Source organism: Seriola dumerili, unplaced genomic scaffold, assembly GCF_002260705.1.
Source record: "Seriola dumerili isolate Sdu_G_001 unplaced genomic scaffold, Sdu_1.0 BDQW01000105.1, whole genome shotgun sequence".
Lineage (NCBI taxonomy): Eukaryota > Metazoa > Chordata > Actinopteri > Carangiformes > Carangidae > Seriola > Seriola dumerili.
The window spans coordinates 1,881,957-1,902,125 of record NW_019174360.1 but is presented as its reverse complement, the minus strand read 5'-3'; the positions used below and the strand labels follow the sequence as shown (position 1 = coordinate 1,902,125).

General features: G+C 41.1%; 1 protein-coding gene across 1 annotated transcript in view; it reads right to left on the bottom strand.

The window, feature by feature from the left end:
- The window catches only part of zranb3 (zinc finger RANBP2-type containing 3), a 73,828-nt gene that overhangs the window by 19,322 nt on the left and 34,337 nt on the right, over positions 1-20,169 (bottom strand). The window contains exons 12-16 of the mRNA XM_022746473.1: positions 19,861-20,034; positions 17,868-18,348; positions 12,406-12,723; positions 7,552-7,706; positions 179-283 (exon numbers count right to left, since the gene is read on the bottom strand). Of these exons, the coding sequence (XP_022602194.1) occupies positions 179-283; positions 7,552-7,706; positions 12,406-12,723; positions 17,868-18,348; positions 19,861-20,034 (1,233 nt within the window). The remainder of the gene's footprint in view (positions 1-178; positions 284-7,551; positions 7,707-12,405; positions 12,724-17,867; positions 18,349-19,860; positions 20,035-20,169) is intronic.

The window sequence follows — 20,169 nt, the reverse complement described above, 5'->3', positions numbered from 1 at the left end:
AGAAGAACATATTGTCTAAGTCGAATCCTTTAAGGCGTTTTTTTTTTTTACGATAATGACATTAACTGGGTACACCTCCCACGTGGAAACACACCCACACACATTCATGAATATGAAAACACATGCAAGAGACACACACACACACACACACACACAGAGCCTGGCGGGAAGGGCAGACCTGTATTCGATTTTCCCGGCGCCGGCTGAAGGCCTCGGGCAGGTCGTCCCAGTTGGTTAGCTTGATGTCCAGAGGGACGAAGCTCAAGTTCAACGCAGCACCATCCTAACAGATGAGGAGACAGAGACGAAGAAGAAGACAGCCTTAAGCAGAAAGATTTGTTACTACTTATACCACCACCACTCGTAGTATGGCATCGTCTCCCTCCTCGTCAAATAGAGGGTCTACATACATGTACTGTGTGTCGTCTGTGCTTTAACTTTGATAATCTGCTTTGTTTCCTCCAACAAAAACAGATGCTGCAATTTCTTGCTGCAAAAAGTTTTGGATTAATTATTTAAGCTGAAATTCACAAATACTGCATGTTTATTTGATACTGCATGGTCAAGGTAAACGTCTGAAATACCCTCCGTCTCACACACACACCTCATTAAACACTCAGTGGTTCTACGAAGCAGTAAATGTTCCAGTGTATAGTGGCTCCACCGCACTACATACACGGTCCCTTCATGGTTCTTTTGGAGGTTCCTGCCTGGCTCCTCATGTTTTCCTGCCCAAACAGTTGGCGAGGCGTGGGACTGGGGCTGCTGACTCACTGGTGTAATCAAAGCAAACAGAAATACAACCACGCACGTTTACTCGCTCGGTGTCCTTCGAAAGTGAATGACGACGCAGCGGAGTTGTTGTTTTCCCTGCCTGACGAGAATAAATGTCATGGTAATATTGTAGTTATATAACAAACCGGAGGAGGAGGGATTGATTGAAAACAAACCGTCCTGATGCTGATCAAACAAATGCTACCTTTAGGAGTCAAACAGGGACATGAGAACAAATCTCAAGAGAAATTACGAGGGACAGTCTCCAGTTTCCACAGCTCTTCATGCATCGGATGATTGTTGTGCTACTAACTTGGCTGAAATATAATGAATGAATATATTTTTGGTTTTTAGTGCAATGTCTTGACAACTACTGGATAGATTTACGCAGGGATGCATCACCCTGCTTCCCTCGACAGAAAAAGCCGATGGGATTTTTACATTGAAATGAACAAAATAAATACAAAATCACTAGAAGTAAAAAGCTAATGTTAGGCTATAAACCAACTACACCACGGTCACACGAATTCAACGTCACCACCACTTTGAGCTCTTACCTCCTCGACACAAACCTTTCCGCTTACAAAGTTAGTAACAGTTTGCAAAAGCCTGAATAAAAAGACACTTGTGTGGCGCCGGGTGTAAGATCAAGGTCGCAGTCTTGTTTTTAAATGCACACCTGGAACATGTGGGTGTGAGAATCAAATTGTGTAACAGGCAGAGGATTGCCTCTCTGATTGAATCTCTTTTTTTGTTGTCGTTGTTGTTGTTGTTGTTGTTGTTGTTTACAGTACAAAACTTTATGGAAATCTGTTGGTTCCTGTGTGGCACATGTAAAAACAACAGAAACTGCAGTCGCTCTATAATTAGAAGCCACGTAACCAGTTTTGTTGCGTTTACATGCAATTAGTCTGTGCTAAAACTACAGGTATCTTCAGCCAAGCAATCAGATCTTTAATGACTAACTTGCAGAACTTGAATCTAATTATATCCACTTTATTCTTTATTGGTTGCCATGGTAATTCTTTGTGGTAACCAAGGCGCTTGTTAGTGATCTCTCTTGTTTTCTTCCCTTTATTCTAATATAGGTCCACTGCTTTGAAGATAATGCCTCTCTTTTGACAGGACACATGTATTAGTAGCAAAAAATAATGAGGATTATGAGAAGTGTAAAAACCATATACCCACAAGAATGTTCTTCGCTGTTATTAGAGGTAATCATACTGCTGCGCCTTGGAGGTAACTGCATAATCATTGTAAAAAAATAAATAAGTACGATAAAAAACATTTTCCTAGTTATTACTGCTTCATTAGTGCTAACTACTGCCAATTTGAAGCGTGAGAAGCCAATTACCCCCAGTGTTAATTTCACTCAAACCACAGTGATTGTGCCAAACAGAAGGAGCATTTTACAAGAAAGAAGCTGACCGGTGAATTTAGGTAAAAAGCTACAAGCTGGATTTCAGCTGTCGGAGCCACTTCAGGCATGGAAATGGTGGACGGAGAGGACAGGCGGGAGACGGGAGAAAAGATGAAGTCTAAAGGTTAATACCTGCTGGCAGCCGACACATGGATTTCGAGATACAAATCAACATTAGGAAGTTTTTCCTGTGCCGTACCCTCGGTGCACAGAGGCCCACGTGTTTATTTGGATTATGGTAAAATAAATATCATGGAGAGTCAGGGGAACGGCGGAGCGGGTTGTGCTGTAACAGCATGGAGCAGGATTAGAGCTCTGCTCGGTGTGATTGAAAACAGGCATACTATCCTCCCCACTAACAAGCTCATGGGTGACAAAAATAAGATTTCATTCCAAAAATCAAGCAACAATAATTTCAAAAATATGACACAAAGTCGAATATCAAAAAGAAAAACAAATGAGAATTTTCAAAGAAGCGACAGTTTTGTTGGCGTGCAGTATACTGTATGTTGGCAGGGTTCCTGTCTTGTATATATACACTATACATATATTTAAATACATATATACACACATCCATACATACATGCATATATATATATGTATAGCCCCTGATGATTATAGATTGCTATAGAGTAATTTTTACTGATTACGTTTGATTAATTTACTGTGTTTGAGGGGGTTTGTCACAGCAAAGGATTTCAAATGAAGTTTATCACAGCATTATGTGTGTCTGAATCATCCTGATGTGGTAAGCCCCACCCATCTGCTACTCCTCGCCTTGACACGAGACGAACCGCCCAGCCGCCTGCGAGCGGGGACACCGAAGCCTTGAATAAAACAACTATTTGATGTGTAGAAAACGGACATAAAATTCCTAATACTCTCAATATTTCTCATTCAATCCCCGGTGACAAATCTTCCTCTTGATTGTGCGCTGAGCGGCCCCCTGTGTGAATTCAACGCCTGGTCCAGGATTATCCCGACGTGACAGCTTTCCAGCCAGAATTCCCCCAGTTTATCATTTAAACGACAGCGGGGGACATTTATCTCCGTGGCTTATCGTCTCAGCCACGCGTACATGACACTTGTCTATTGCCGTCAGGGTAATATTCCATTGGTGATTCAGTCCGACACTTTGGTCTTCTCCATGTAAAACCGACTTGTCTTTTATCTGCGTTAGTGCTGAAGGAATCTGATCCCTCATGAATGAAACAAAAGGGCGTGAAGTGTCACAATCTGATCAATACGGAGGTCTGTTGGCAAGTGGCACTCAAGAGGAGTGCCGGGAATGCACAGCAGTGTAATCAGAGCCGGACCGGGGTTAAACTATGGTTTGTCTTGCAGGAAGCTCCAGAGATGTCAATGACAAAAGCACCTGAAAGAGCATTTTACCTGATAATCTGAATGAAATACCTCAAGTCTTCACACAAAAGCCTCCTGCAGGTGACTGTCTGCAGTTTGTTTTCAAAGATAAAGTTGTAGGTAAACTGTCTTTAGGGCCTTTGTATCTCTATCTCTTGGTCTGCTCTTTTTAAAATAAATCAACCAAAGTAAATATCTGTAAATTCTGCCACTGCAGCCATTGTTGTTGTTGTTGTTGTTGTTGTTGTTCATTACCACTGTTTGAACAAACCAGCGATGTGTTGAATTGTGTTATACCATTTATACCAACCGTTCACTTCACTCTGACAAAGATTTGTCAATAACAGACAAGGCGGCAATATTAAAGGAGGTGCTCCAGAGTTTTAGTATTACACTCGCATTAAGTTTGGGGACCTGTGAGACACATAAAAAATTAATGGTCAGAATCAATGCAGCAGAGTTTAGTCACTAGTATTGACCTGATGAAGGCTGCACATTTTTATCCATTTGTTCTATTTCTGCTTTTGTCCTTTTAACTTCCAGAAGCTATTACCAGCAACATTAGACATCTATAAACAAGTCAAAAGTGCTGATCAATTCATATAGTGAAGTATAAATGTCTTAAAGGCAAACACATCCACCACCAATATCAGATTAAAAAGACAATCTTTAGTGAAGCTAAGTGCAGCGTTATCTTCAGTAAGCTTGCTTTGTGTTGTTGCACTGATGCTTAACTTAAGTTTTTAAGGTTATTTGGATTCTTACCAGTGCTATGTTATATGTATATCTATATATACAGTATATATATACACCGGTGCACTCTGACCAGTCATCTCATCATTACTATCAAAACTAGAGTTGAACCTTCAGCTCAATGACAAGATATTAAACATTACATCTTATTACATCAAGGAAAGAGATCTTGATAAATTAAAATAAAGTAATTAGAATTTATATTAATGTAAGTCTTTACTATCTTGAATAAAATCCTTAGTCAACTGTCTTCCTGATAAATACTGCGGGGTTGTAGATGACGGACGGGTAGTTGGGAGAAGGTTTGACGATGGGCGGCTCCCTGTGAAATCGTTTTGGTAATCCTTTGGTAATTCCTAAACCTTTAATTTGTATTGAATGAAAGAATGTAAATGGATTTGAAGAGCTTCTCTTTTCCCCCCTTCTTTTACCACACAGCCTCGATCAATCTCAAAGAAGAAGAAAAGAAGAGAAAAAAGAAAAACACATTAGAAATGACTCAGGCAGGTTCCTGTTCCTCGGATAATAGACAGGAGTGAATTAGGTTAGCATCAGGTCTCTGGGTTATTCAGTATTTTTTTTCATACTGTGCTAAACCTGCAGCGACAAACTGAACTGAGGCATGTTTTTAACATCTGAAGTCAACAAGCTTCTTGCCAAGCAACTTGTAACTGGAATAAATTGCAGCTCTTTTAATCGCTATTAGTTCAAAAAAACATTTCATTCTCAATCTTTGACTTTCCTAATGCTGTCTGTAGCTATTTTCTCACGTCTGTCTTATTTGCTAATTGGCAATGAGTGAAAGAACTACACGTCTCTTACTTTTATAAGCGAATTGTTGTTCACAGCTCGATCTTAATAAAGAGATCCTGAAGTCAATGAGGCTTCCACTCAAAAAAAAAGAAGAAAAAAAAAGGAATTAATTATGTTTTCTTCGCGCTTCAGCTGAATATGACAGGAACACGCTGGTAAAGGAACAAAACATTGAGTGGGTATCAAAACTCCACGTGCCCTTTCGGTTTTACTTATTCTTATTGCCTTGAGACCTGAAATGAAAATTATTATACCAGACGCTTTTGACTTTCATCTAGAAAATAAAAAGAGCTCCTGTTTCCCGTCAAAGCTGCAGAAGATAGGTTTACACATTAGCTTTTTTTTTTTTTTGTTAAACGGCTGCAGAGATAAGTGAAACGTAATACTCACTATGCAAACGTGACATAATATTTACATGAATTCACTCAGCTTACAATATTTTATAACTTAACAAGCACATCAGATGCATAAATGTGACATTGTGGAGTCCTGCTTCCTCTGAATGGAAGGATGTACTAGTTGTTATCGCTTTTGAATTCACATCAGCAGCCTTGAATTATTGAGGTCAATCTGTGAGGTCACATTTGATGACTGTGGACCCACTTAGTGGTTAAGATGTGGTTAAGCCATTCTGGATAAGAAAATATCACATGGTGCAGCTTTAAAAAGACAGAAACAACACATTATATACAATACAGCAATATACTCTAGTTGTGAAAGAGTGTGCAGCTTTCAGTAATGCTCAGTAAAAGCATTTTTTTTTTTTCATTTCAGGCCTCATGGCAACACAAACTGTGTAGATGTTTGTTTGTTTTTTCTTTATGTGGTATTTTTTCTTTTACTTTACCGCAGGCTTACAAACATCAGTGTTTTCTACGCTGGACTTTTCCTCAGGCAGGGGTGCAGTTTACAAAAGGAAAAGTAAAGGCTGTTGATTTTGTACAACGAAAAAACAAGCTGCTGATGTGAAATTCATTCACATTCATTCAGTTATTATTTAGCTTTGTTTGGTTTTTCTTACGGTATAGGCAGTGCATAATTTAGAATGATTTAAACTAATTTAGTTTATCATTACCATAAGATTTTACATAATACTTTCTTGTTACAAAGTCACAGTAAGTAACAAGTATGTCTCAAGTCTTAAGTATAAAGTCCAGACCAAATCCAAAACTTATTGCTATTGCTGTAATGTCATGAAGTCGCACGACTCTGCAGAAGGATTTTAATTTGAAACTATGGATACAGGAAGTGGAGACATGTGGTGACACCCGGGCCAAGCTGAGAGGGAGAGAAAGAAAAAAAGAAGAGCAAGAAAGGTAGATTTAACTAGCTAACGTTAAGCTAGATTTGTATTACCCAATGATGATTCACTCCAACTGCTGGCGTACAACACATGCAAAACAAACCCCTTAATAGTCAGACTGGTCACCAGGAGCACCGTCTGTCTCTTTACTGGCCTTCTCTGTGTGCATGTCATTTAGGGTGCACACGAGAGCGTGGTGTGTGTGCATGTTCTGGGGCACTTCACAGACCTGAAACCCACACTGTGACTGATGTCATTTCTGGTCACAACCCGCAGATGACACCCGAAAGACTACTTAAATAAGGCACGACTTATTTTTCACAAGCTACTTACTCTAATGTCTTTGTGTTTGTGATGTGATGTGATGAGCAGAAGGCTCACCGCTCTGTTGGTGCAACTGAACTACAGATATTACTCAGTCCACTCACGATTTTAGAGTGACATTACATCACAAATGATCTTTGGCTCAGTACAGACTTCAGCCAAAAGTTTCATTTTGGCCTTTTGGGATGTAATTAACGCCATTAACCTCCATTAGCTACTGCTGATATTTGCCATTTGTCATTTAAACTGGCAAAAGATTAAATTAGAAGTCTGTTTACCTGAATGTGTCGATGTCAGAATAAGATAATGTGCTAGTTTATAAGCTGCCAAATAAAACTTTCTCTCTTGCATGTGCAATGTGATTAGCTGCTGTCAGAGTAACACAAAGTACATCCAAAGTCAGAAAAATTTAGAGTTGAACATAAATTTTAATCTTTCTGTGCTTGGGAAAGATATCAAGTCGTTCAAAGTCAAGTGAAGTCGCTGGTGACTCCAGTCAAAGTCGAGTTGTGAGCCTTTTTTGATTTTCCAAAGTCGATTCATGAATCTAAACCTCTGAGTTTGTTGTTGAAAATTCTTATTTCAGTTTTGATCTCACCACAGTCGCCTCGCTGCTTTTTTTTTGGCATTAACACACACAAATCCACCACCTAAGTGTCACACACTTTGCGGTAAAGGCATGACAACATTTCCTTTAACTGCACCATCTATTCACAACCTTCAAACCAGCATGAAAAAATCATTAGTAAAACATCTTAACCATCATGCATGTACAATCAAACACTCACACGGGCTGCAGTACCTTGGAGTAAAGATATATTCGGTCTGTGTACTGGCTGGCGCAGAACTGCAGGCCCGGGTAGACAGGATGGGTAGTGCTGGCGTCATCACCATCATTGTCCTCATCATCGTCATTAGCATCAGCAGTGGAAGACAAACACGCTGCAGCTCTCCGGTCTGCAGGGAGAGAGGAAGAGGCTGACTAATATCTCACTGAGTATATATTATTGGCTCATTACTGGCTTTCACAGCTTTATTGGAACCTCTATTTGCTCCTCTGGTGATGCAATGACTAGCAGAGACATAAAGCTCCAGCAGCTTTTAAGATTTATTTATACAGAGGCACAATATTGGGAAGATATGACATTTGAAGCGGAATATTCAAATGTGTGTGCATATCCAGTTCATGTTTAAAAGAATTACCTTTTATTTACGTTTATTGCTTTCAAATATGTGATGTTGGAGTAATTATCTGTGACATTTTCATATAAATAGGAATGAAAGTCAATTTTGCTTCTTGCCGTCACCAGTTGTTACAACAATGAACAGACATGCCGGGGTCTAAAAAACGCAGCTGAATCTTCAATTATGGGTTTTTTTTCATTTAGCTATTTTAGTATCCGTGTCGGCATTCGTATTCGATTGCGCCACATTGTCAATGAACAATGAACAGACAGGACCACGGAATAAAGACAGGAAGTCTCTCATAATTGGACCTGATTGGACAGTCACACCACATGCTGGTCACTGATCTTAACTTAAGTTTCTGAATAAATATAAGGCATGGTTTGCTTTTGATCAAAAGCAAAAAACAAAAGATGTTTTTCTTGCAGTATTCCACTGAATTGAACTGATTCTGCTGTAAAATGTTGTGGTGTTAAATGCTGGTGTGAACAAACCTATTAAACTGTCTTAATTGTGTATTTTTAAGAAATTTCTGTTCTAAATCTGTAATAAAAACACCAGAGTTTTTAATTTTTACATCTATGTTTGTGTAAAGGTTAAGCAAATCAGTTACACTGTGTTAATTAGTGGGCTTGTAGAGTTTTTTTGTATTTCTTTATTTTACTCTTTGGACAGCGCAAGCTAGCTGTTAGCCACTAGCTCCAGTCTTCATTCTACGCCAGGCTAATTACATCTTAAATCCAGCTCTGTACTTACTACACAGACATGAAATTGATATTAATCCTGTTATCTTACTCTTGATTAAAGAAAAAATGAGCATATTTCATATTGCAGCTACATTGGACGCCCATTTCTTTGACAGAAATGTCCCAATTTATTTTTCACAAATTCACTCGACGACGGGATGGAAACACGGCGCGGGAGTGGAAGAGAGAGTGATGAAATGACAGTCACAGATGGAGAGAAACAGAGAAAGGGAAAAGAGAGAGTAGGTCATTAATGTCAGCTATGTAGCTTGCTCATCCTGCCAGCATCTAGCAAGAAAAGGTCAGGCGGTGGAAATGAGACCGCCGCTGCTCGACCACGCTTCATTTAGACAATGACCTATAACACTCCAATGATACTTGCATTAAATCACTTCGCGTGGCCAGTTGTCTGCTTTGTCTGCGCGCATGTGTGTGTGTGTGTGTGTGTGTGTGTGTGTGTGTCCATTTGGTTTGCTAATAGGAGAAAATACCGACACAGCCTGATGTGTGAGACAAGAGTGTTTTCAGACGAACAAGTGCTGCCATGTACCTGGACGGGGTCTCTGGTGGTTATGGGACAAATCGGCTTTTGTGCAGAAACACTCAGGGGGGTTGAGAGACAGGAGAACATGTGGGACCAAAGATACAGCATCCAGTATCAACGTACATATAGATAGTATAGAAATTCAGATTACTTACAGGTTCGAACTGATGTCAGCGAACTATTTATGTGCAGTTGATCTAACTACTTTAGAAACGGTATATGATCTAACAGTGACTTATATCAGACTTATTAACAGACTATATCCCTGTTTTCCTGTCTTTTATCTCGTGTCTTGATAAATTCAGCATTAAGTATATTCTTGTTGTATATTTCCACAGCGCCAATTCCATCAGCACAACAACAAAGTCATATCATACTCACCACCCTGCTACTCTGCGTTTGTGTCTTAACGCAAACACTGTTTTCATTCACTAATTAATTCCAGTTGCTTTTCTTCTTTCATTGTTTAAGCCTCAAACTCAACACTGACTATTATTTGAAATGTATAATTTATGGTAGCTGCATTCCACCACTGATTTGTTTAATATTTGTGATGCAATCTGATATCAAAACTTTTTCTTTTTTTTTTCGGTTTCAAGGTGAGATCATCCTTATAAGTAATCTCCTTTCCTTGACCTCTGCTGCACAATGTCCATATCTTTCATTTTTATGTTGCCCATTCTTATAGGTGTAATTTTCCTGGATCTGGTACACACTGTTCTGATCTCACCCTGGCGGCAGCTGGAAGGGGGGCACTTCGTGTCTGAAAAATACCAAAGCGACCAGGCAGGAGAATTGTGCAGAGCTACAAAAAGCTGGTACCAAAACATTTTTAGGACACTAGCTTTTCACAAAATCCCATCTATCTGTCCTTCTACATCTGTAATGAAACCTCCTCGCAGCTCTGCAATGTGCACCCTATATTTGTAGTAAGCAGCCCCCCCCTACCCCCCCTTCCCCTGTTTGCAGTGGCGGAACGCGCCAGCTGCATTAAGTGGGCCATTTATACGATGGGGGCAATTCATCTTACAAAGCCGTCTTATTAGACTGTCACTTACACAGTATGAACAGTGCCTTCAGAACACCCCAAGGGATTTATCTGTTATTTTACCGCAAGAGAAAGAAAACAACGCCTAATTGGACTGAGTCATCTCATCTTCTGCAGGATCGAAACAAAAGATATGAAAAAATAAATAAATAATAATCTAAATGTGCTCTTCAAATATGAAGACATTTGGTGCAGCTGAAACGTTGGAACTCGTCTAGCATCTGAAATAAAAATAAATAAATAAATAAAAATCTGTGTTTAAATGTTTGGGTCATGCAGATAGACGGAGCGACAGACAGTAAGGAGAGGGAGACGGAGAGGTGGAGGAGGAGTGATTGCCTGTCTGTGCTGCGAGGAAAGTAATCTCAGAGCAATCAAGAGGTGGGGGCGGCCGACAGCTCTGCGGTTTGCCTTCTAAAACCACGGGCAGGTAGAGGAAAATTATTAGGCACCGCTCCTGACCCCATAGGTCACTTTTATTGGACAACTGCTGTGTTTCGTATTAAATCCACACTGCCGGAGACATACTGACAACAGCATGTAACTAACACACTGACTAACCACCAGCGAGACGGGCAAGCAGACAGACAGGAAGATGGATATGTAGGCAGACAGACAGACGGATAGATAGATAGATAGATAGATAGATAGATAGATAGATAGATGGATAGATGGATAGATGGATAGATGGATAGATGGATAGATGGATAGATGGATAGATGGATAGATGGATAGATAGATAGATAGATAGATAGATAGATAGATAGATGGATAGATGGATAGATGGATAGATAGATAGATAGATAGATAGATAGATAGATAGATAGATAGATGGACAGACTATGGCTCTAGGGGAAAGTACATGTCAAAAGGCGACATAGAAGCCAAGTTGGCATCCAGCAGTGTGTCTTTAGTGCTGCCATTTGTGATCGACAGTGAAGCTTTTATCTCTCCCCTGGAGTCGATCTGAACGGAGGAGTTTTTTTTTTTTTTTTTTTTGAAAAAAGGAAACAGGCCTTTCGCTCACCTCCAGTGTTTTTTCCCCCCCGAGAGCGGGGACGCACAGAATGCAGAAGGCACCGCAGGGGAGGCGGCAGTGGGAGTCGGTGTTAGGCCACTGGGGCTATATGTGGCTATAGAGAGGAGAAATTAAACACTTGACAATCTCTGGGCACTAATAGATGTCAAAGTGTGTGTGTAAGTGTGTGTGTGTGTGTGTGTGTGTGTGTGTGTGTGGCTCTGAAAGAAAAGGAATCTGCCAAGTTGTTGCAAAACTGATCTCAGGATGTTAGAGGGTAATAGGGGTTGATAGCTTGCCTGTTAAAACCTAAATGGCTCGGGCAATATTCATTCTTATGTGAAGTAACTGATATCAGTTCAGTTTCATCCTTCAGTGCCTCTGACCCAAACTGTCTGCAAGCTTTCAGAGGCAAAACCCAGGTCACAGGCTTTTCTTAGACTCTGCTAGTCTGGCAATTTTTTTAGGAGCTCTTCATATTGCACATGGTGTAATTAGTTCTTTGTAATTAGCACAATTTATTGCTTTGTGTATCCCTTTGAGACACAAGTACTTGAACACAGAGGTCTTAATTTGCAATATTACACACTGTGTAATTGGGAATTTGTTTCTTCACAGCCCTGAGAGACTCGCAGACATGCTCACATATAACCAGAGTGGACGGGGAAAACAGGTCATGTTTCCAGAATCATCTGGCACAGGGAGGGAACTTGTGTCTTTTATTTAATTAGACCTGGGCCCACTTTATTAAAAAACAGCCAGTCAGGAGCTCATCAGTTACCTGCCGGACAGTGATCGAACCTCAGACCTTGTATGTGTGTGTGTGTGTGTGTGTGTGCTCCGAGCAGGTCACTTGTTTCAACAAGCTGCACTCTGGAGATTAGTGAGCTTTTACTCAATATCTCCTGTAGCTCCCTGAGTGCAGAAAATAGGCAATATCCCCAAGTAGATACTAATAATAGTAAGAATAATAATGCCTAGCCCCATATGGAATGAGATATAATCCCGTATTGGTTTGAAGTGATGATATTAAACAGCATTATATGGGCAGGTGACAATGCAGCACCAGCCAATTTCCCTAGATATGAAAAGGAGAAGATTGCAGGTGGGATTACCCTGTGTGTGGTCAGAGGGAAGGCAGCCGCCACCGCCAGAAACGTTGTCGCCTCGCTCTCCCGCTGATTGTTTGCCTTTGAGCCGCCGCTTGTCCTCCTCCTCTGCTTCTCCTAGTTTCTGTTTGTCTTTCGGAGGCTCATCCTCCCCCTTCTCCTTCTCCTCCTCCTCCTCCTCCTCCTCCTCGATCTGTTTGTCTTTGCACGGTTTTAGAGGCTGGGCTTTTCCCTGGCTGAGCTCTGGCTCGCTGTCGGAGCCGGAGAGGACGACGCACGCCTGGTCCCTCTCGGAGGAGGGGGGTTGTTGAGGCCTGGGTGGCTCTGAGCCAGCAGAGGAAGGGAAAGAGAGAGAGAGAGAGAGAGAGAGAGAGAGAGAAAGATGAAGATTACTTTATTGGCCGAGCTGCAGAGTGTAATCAGACTTTGAAGAGTTTCATTCCCAAGCGAGATATCCATCATCTGAAGAGTGTGACAGTGTGACAGAATGACTGCTGACATGAAAGTAAAACTCAATATGGCTCATTAGTGATGTTATTAGCTATCATAAGTCCTTTACTGACAATTTTAGAGGTGTGGATTGGATAGACATTAGCGGGGATGTAGGGGAATGTGTAAACACACCCAAGTCTGTTTGGGAGGATGTTCATTTTACAAAGAAGCACATAAAACATCATCTAATCCATCTTTTGCCTGGTCGCTGCATACCAACCGCTAACTGAAGGTGGGACACTGTAGGCGTTAGATCCGTTGCTCAGCAGCATGTCGGCAGCGAAGCATCGAGCTGCAGATGGAACACCTGTCACCCCCCCTCCCCCCTCCTCCCGGATCAAACAGCCAATATAATTTGCTGGGCGAATGAATTATGCTCGTGTCACATTGTTTTGTTAATTGCTCGCCTGCATCATGTGCAATCAAATCTAAACAAAATAATTGTCAGCGATTGCTGCATCTGTGCACCCGGGTGGTATTCAAACAGCTGATAATGGCCGACTGCCAATGGCAGATCTTGCGTTAAAGAATCCGCTTATGGCACCTTGTGGACTGGCTATCAAGCCCGTTCTGCAGCTCCACTCTCAAACCATTCATGTGATTCTCATTCATGCACAATGTTGTAATTCTGTGAAGGTCAAGCAGAAATATAAGCCACAAAAATGTTAATGAATGCAGGGATTATGCCATCACCACACAATTTAAAAAAAAAAAAAAAAGTACTTTTACATCGTGTTCTGAGGCACCGTGTTTTGTAAAGGTAAAATTCAAGGTAAATTTAACAGGTAGATGTAAATCTCACATTCAGTCCGTAGCACAGAACTTCTTCAAAAGTAGCACTATACAATTTCTTTTCCCCACTTTCCTGGTTAAAATTTAAATCATATCCTTTCACATTATTTGTTGAACTTGAGGTGTGAAATCTAACAAGACAGTAAGTTGTGAGACTTTGGGACGCAGAGGGCTAATTAGTGATCCTGCCTCTTTGTGGCTCGTTTCTTCAAAAGGCCAGCCTCTAGTCGGCTTCCTCAAATGTCATCTGAGTCTCCGGGCTCCTGGCCCCACCACTGCCCCCCCCCCCTTCGCTAACAAGCTGAGCGAGACCGCAGAGAGACGGCTCAATTTGTGTTAAGCTGTCCCCGCTGAGGAAGATGTTAACGGGGAAATCCTAGAGGGCCCTGCCTCGACTCAACCAGTCAACCCCCTTGTTTTCCCCCCAATCAGGGCCCCATTATGTCTGTAGTGGCTTGATAAGGTTCTAAAATGGAGTCTCGAATCCAGACACACAAACATACTACTATGTACAGACACATTCAAAAAGCATGTGATCCTGTGCACGGGCCAACGGCATAAGCTTACGACGACGCTTTTATTGCCGCCTGAAGGGAATCAAGCAGCTGCAGCCTGTGACAGAGACGTATGGAAGAAAAGGAAAGTACTGGATCCTAAAAATGATCTGTGAAATCAAACAGTTCAACAAAGATTCAGCTGGACTTTGTTGTTCAATGCTTAAAAATCAGGACAGAGATAGAGTGCTAGCTGAGAGGTGCAGAGAGCCAGGAGATAACCAAATTGCCCTCTTCCTGTGTACATCTCTGACAGTAGGTGCTGAGAGACAAATTGCTGGTCTACTGGTGAAAGAGCTGAAGGACTAAATCATGCCCACGCTCTGAGCCTGAAAAAGCTGCAAAACACAAGAACTCTCAACACCCCTGATTCAACGTGAAAATGGTCGAACAGAAGTAAGTCTGGTTGCGGTGCTGGCGCTAAATCAACTAGACTAACCTCACCTGAGATCCCAAACCCCGTCACATAAGGAGGTAATAATCCATGACAGTTTGATTAAAAGTAATTCTCCAGTACTGACAATAATGCTCAACAGTGATTCAATTTGGATCAAATTAATGAAAGCTGTTTACGTTTAACACCTGGAAATTGGTAAGCTCTCCTAGCTGCTGCACAGGAAATAATGATATAATGAGATGATTGGGTATTGTAAAACAGCTACAGCTTCCTACCGAAGACGTGTATAGATGTTTTAAAAATTGGCGTTCACCATTTACCATTTGCTAAACCCTTCCACCGAAACAGGCAATTGTCCAGCTACAGGTTAACAATTGTACTCCCATTGTTTCAAAAACAACTATGAAATTCGAGAAGTAAATCTGCCTCCGTAATCACTGTAAACTGCATTTGTGCCGTATAGGCTTGACAGATGTAGCAACAGTTGCTAAGGGAACACAAGGCTCAGCGAAGGGTCAATATACCATTTTCACATTTGGTTGCCAGCCTCTAATCGAAATCATAGGTATCTTTCTTTTCTTTTTTTTTTTTTCATGTCATGTTACTCATTCTGGTGCAAATGCCTCATGGTACAACAGACCAATATCCTTCTGCATGCTGACTCCTCTTCCTCTGCAGCTGCTGGCTTGGAAGCCAAATGCCTCAGAAACCTGTTCCCTTACATCAGTAAGAAGCCTTGACGTCCTTGTGTCACGTGCAGGTATTCTGTGATTCTCTGCAACATATCTTAGTGACACAACTTGTGACACGGTGCAAAAGCTTTTTTTGTATTTATTGCGAGGAACTGTTGCTACTCTTGGAGGGATAACATATCTCATGTCATACTATAGCCTCCGAACTGATTATTTTCTTACATTTCCACGAGCTGAGGACTGCAGTGCCAAGTTGAGAGATATCTCCATAAATACAGTTGTTATTTTTCAGCACAGTCTGTCATTTACAAATTTAGCAGGTTGTTAAATTCCCTGTCTAGTGAGCTGACACAGCCTGCTGCTGTGAATGCAGAGTGGCGCTTGTGACAAAGAAGAGTGTGATTGCTGAATAGTTATCAAGCATCTGCTGTAGCTAAGCATGAAATGCGGGGTGAATTTTGTTAACACGTGCGTGTGTGTGGGCGGGTGAGTGTGAATGTGTGTGTGTGTGTGTGTGTGTGTGTTTTGTGTGCTGTTCAAAAGCTGAGGTACTGGTTGTTTGAACTGTGCGTTTTAAGTGCACCGTGCTCACTTCCAGTGGACCGAGCAGCAAACAGACCTTCAGCCCAGCCAGTGTTTACTGTACTGTTACACTAAATATAGATCCTATATTAGCATGAGGAGACTTTAGAGTCATTAATGCAGTGTCAACCTTTTTTCTTTTTTTTTTTTTTGAAAGACAAGTGAGAAATTGAATGTGTTATTAACAAATATTCATATAAAATGTTGCAACACAGACTGTATAATGAAAATGTATTATGTGTTAATGGGTAAATTCATCCTGACTGAGAGATTGGTGTGCAGAGAAGGTTGCTAGTAAAATAAGACTTTAATAAAGAAGATTTTCAGGGCAATAGTGGCGATGAATAGCGTCCCCGCTCTCAGGTGAAAAACTACTAAAAAGGTGAGTGAAAGACCTGCTTTCTTTTAAGAAACACCTCAGTTCAGACCGACTCCAGGGGAGAGATAAAAGCTTCACTGTCGATCACAAATGGCAGCACTAAAGACACACTGCTGGATAACAACTTGGCTTCCATGTCGCCTTTTGACCAGTACTTTTCCCTAGAGCCAACTCATATCTATCTATCTATCTCAGCATTAAAACAGGAAGCAGCGGTAAACGCCTAGCCTAAAACACACGTTAATGCAGTGTTTTTCCAGGCCGAGGCTAAGCTACGCTAACTGCTCCAACTCCCAGCTTTATCATTAGCGCACATACATGAGTGGTATTGATCTTCTTGTCTAAAATTTTGTGTAATGTATTACGTATTTTATGTGATGGAAAAAATATGAAACATAAAATCCTTTATTCGGGGGAAATAAAGGAAAAGATCCATGTTATGAAACTATTCTGACGCCTTGAATTAATTCAAACTAGTTTTGAAGTATTTTGTTATACATTAAACTGCGATTTCTTACATGAACATGGAGTGAACTCTCTACTAGAAACACAGTATGTACTGTACAAAGCATAAGAGAGGCCTTTGTATGTAGTATCTTACCCTTGAATGTCTTTTTGTGATACTGAACTCTTATATAAATACTAATTTTCAGTGCAAATCTGTGTCAGATTGGATAAGACGTAACAATAGGAGCAAAGTTTCATCCAAGTGTGAAGATACATAGGTTTGTATGACTTTAAATTACTAAGGCCACTTGTGTCAATGCACCATAAAATTCAGCGGAACATCCTGCATTAAAAAGAGGCACTAAAACTAATTCTGCCTAAATATTATTGCTGCTGAAACTGCATCGGAATTTTAGGGTATTTTTTATTTTTTTTTTACAGTCATGTCTGAGCTGATCTGATGCATCTCAGACATTTAAAGAGCATGGACCTGCAGCCTGCCAGGTCATAATGACTTCCCTCCCCTCTTCTTTTTTTTTTTTTTTTTTTTTTTTTCTTTTGCAAGATACAATCATAGGCTGTCAGAGATATCAACTAGAGCCAGCTCAACTTTTCCCAACTTTGTGCGAGACGTTTGCAGCAATAGTAAGCGCCTGTTCTCTCTCTCTCTCTCAGCTTGACAGGTGAGAATTATACTGTGTCCTTGTCATCTGCAGAGAGAGAGAGAGAGAGAGAGAGAGAGACAGACAATATTCTCCTAACAGAGCTATTTCAGACTCTGGCAAGCCTGCCTCCATCTTTCGCTATCACGCATCTCCATCTGGTGAAATCTGTAATGCTGTTCAAATGTATTATGTCAACAGACTGCTACGATTGATATTGACGGGTGGGAAAATAAAGCAATGAATGGATTTCAGCTTCAGGTGCTTCATTTCAAGCAAGAGATGATGGAATTATTGTCTCTTTCTTAATGGAATCCAGTTTGTTTTGCAATCAGTGAAATGAAGTTTGTGGATTAATAAACAGGAAAAATAGATGAACACCCAGGCAGACACACACACACACACACACACACACACACACACACACACATTAGGGGAGGATTTGTTATTGTTTCTTGTTTCTTATCGTACCTGACATGGCAGCAGAAGAAGGGCGTGGGAACTCGCACATCTCGCAGTAAGGCAACAGGCTGTTGTTGGAGTAGGTGCAGGCTCCACAGCTCCACTTCTCAATCGTAGGGTTGGGCTCCGACAGGTTCCGCGGGGCCATGAAGGAGACCAGAGCGCCGGGGCTGCCGGAGCCGCTCCCCCCAGCTGTCGACCTCCTCGTCCCCTTGAATCGAGAACTGGGGCTCGGGCTGGGCTTCTGCGTCCGCAGCCTCTTCAGCTGGGGGGAGAAGTCCTGGTCGGGTGTGGCGGAGGATTGGGAGCAGGACTCTTCACCTTTCTCCTCCCTTTTTTCACAGTTTGTTCCAGTGCCAGCAGCTGGTGAAGCAGCTGTCTCTGAGGAGATGGAGGGAGATGTTTCTCCATCTTCTGTTCTCTTCCTCTTCTTCTTGCTGGCGCTCGGGGAGAAGAAGGAACGGATATCGTGCTGCTTGTCCCTCTCAAACTAAGAAAAAAGATGCAAGTTCGAGTTAGTTTCACTCTTTCTTGCAAACACAGTTAAGATTTGTCCCATGCATGATCGGTTTCAATCCACCTTTAAAAGGAACACAGTCTATGACACAAATATCCCTTTTGTTACCATTGCTACGAGGCAATAATTTGATCCCCTGCTAACACAGGAAAGAAAAACTACCTGATTGCAAATTATGAGTTTTGCACTGATCATTCAATAGTCCAGATTCCTACTGTAATCTACAACACATTAAGTGTGATGCAACCTTTTTAAAATATAATATTTTCAAAAACTATTAGCAGCATGTGTTCATTAGCTCAAACACAGCCCTATGCACACTTGTTACACAGTTTAAATAATCACTGACACAAAATTACAATCAGCCAATGATGCATTTTGTAGTAATCTGCATGACTCACATTTCATCCATCTACCAGTGTCATAATATCACAAGAGCGGACAACAGGTGAATATTCAGATTCACTCAGGCTCAATTTACTGTGAAACTTGTTGTTATTATTTAGTTTAAAGAGGCAATTCTTTCACTACCGTTTCTCAAGCACATTCACAAAACTGAGTTTTAGGGTGCTGTCGGCTCCACAGTCACTGAATATGCAGCAGGCAGACATCAGAGAGACACAACAGGCCGCTCATACCGAAGCAAAGATGTCAAAGGATGCTCTGCTGTGTGGTTTAGTTTGAGAGGAAGAGGAGGACACAGAGGAAGAGGCAGAGACGACATGCTGCCTTTGAGGACGTCATGGCAGAGGCACGTTGAGAGTCTACATGTGGGTTTTACATGCATTTGTTGTATTGATGCATTTGTTTTGTCAGTCCTTTTGTTTTTCTACTTTCTGTTTGACATGTTATTTATATTAAATACTAACTGCAAGTAAGGAACATAAAGAAACAGTTTTAGTGTCACACTCACAAAGTTCTTCAGCAAAGACACGACAATTTGTCATTTTCGTGGCAGTGATGAACTCAGTGATGATAAATGTCGTTTTTTTTTTTTCCTTCCACAATACAAATGAACTGTTAATTGATGTGATTATTCCGCTTAATGTTTTGAGAATTGTACAAGTGATTCAGGAAATTGTTCTGAAACAATTTAGAAAATCAGCAAAAACTGACAAACGTTATTCAATCTCACAAATCTCAGATACAGTCGGTTGTTATTTAAATGTTCTTTCTTGATTACTCATCCACAAAAGTGTCTGGACACCAGAGCTCAACATTACCATAATTTCTCCACTTAAAATATAATCTTAGTTTTGAAAATGGTAATTTGATTTTAAGTATATTTGGTTTATGCAGCTCTTCAAAATCTGGCTCCTTCTGTTATGAGCGTATTATTGCAGCAATATTATCTGCAAATGTGTGGGGAGAGTTGTGAAACTTTATCTCTATCTATATGTGTGCACTCAGGTTTGTGAGAACTAAATTAAAAGGTAAAATGAAACTATGGTTTAAGGCTGTGACCATTTCTTCCAGCGGCCTCACATGACTAAAGAACAGGTCGTCATTCTGGTTTCCTGCGTTTCCCTCCAGCGGCAGCACCATCTCACTCGGCGTCCAGGCGTTGGCGAAGTTGAGGAAGTCCCACTTGTCCTTGTCGCCCTCGTCCGCCTTCAGGTATTCCTTCCTCCCATTCAGAGTGCTGCCGGTCACCGTTTCCTGGAGGATGTAGCACATTCAGCTCCACACGGCAGTTTTCTGTTTATCATGTCACTGTTTGATGATTCGGTGCAGTATTTTTTAAATGTTCTGTAACGAGCAGTATGAGTTTTCATTTGCAAACAATGACAGCTG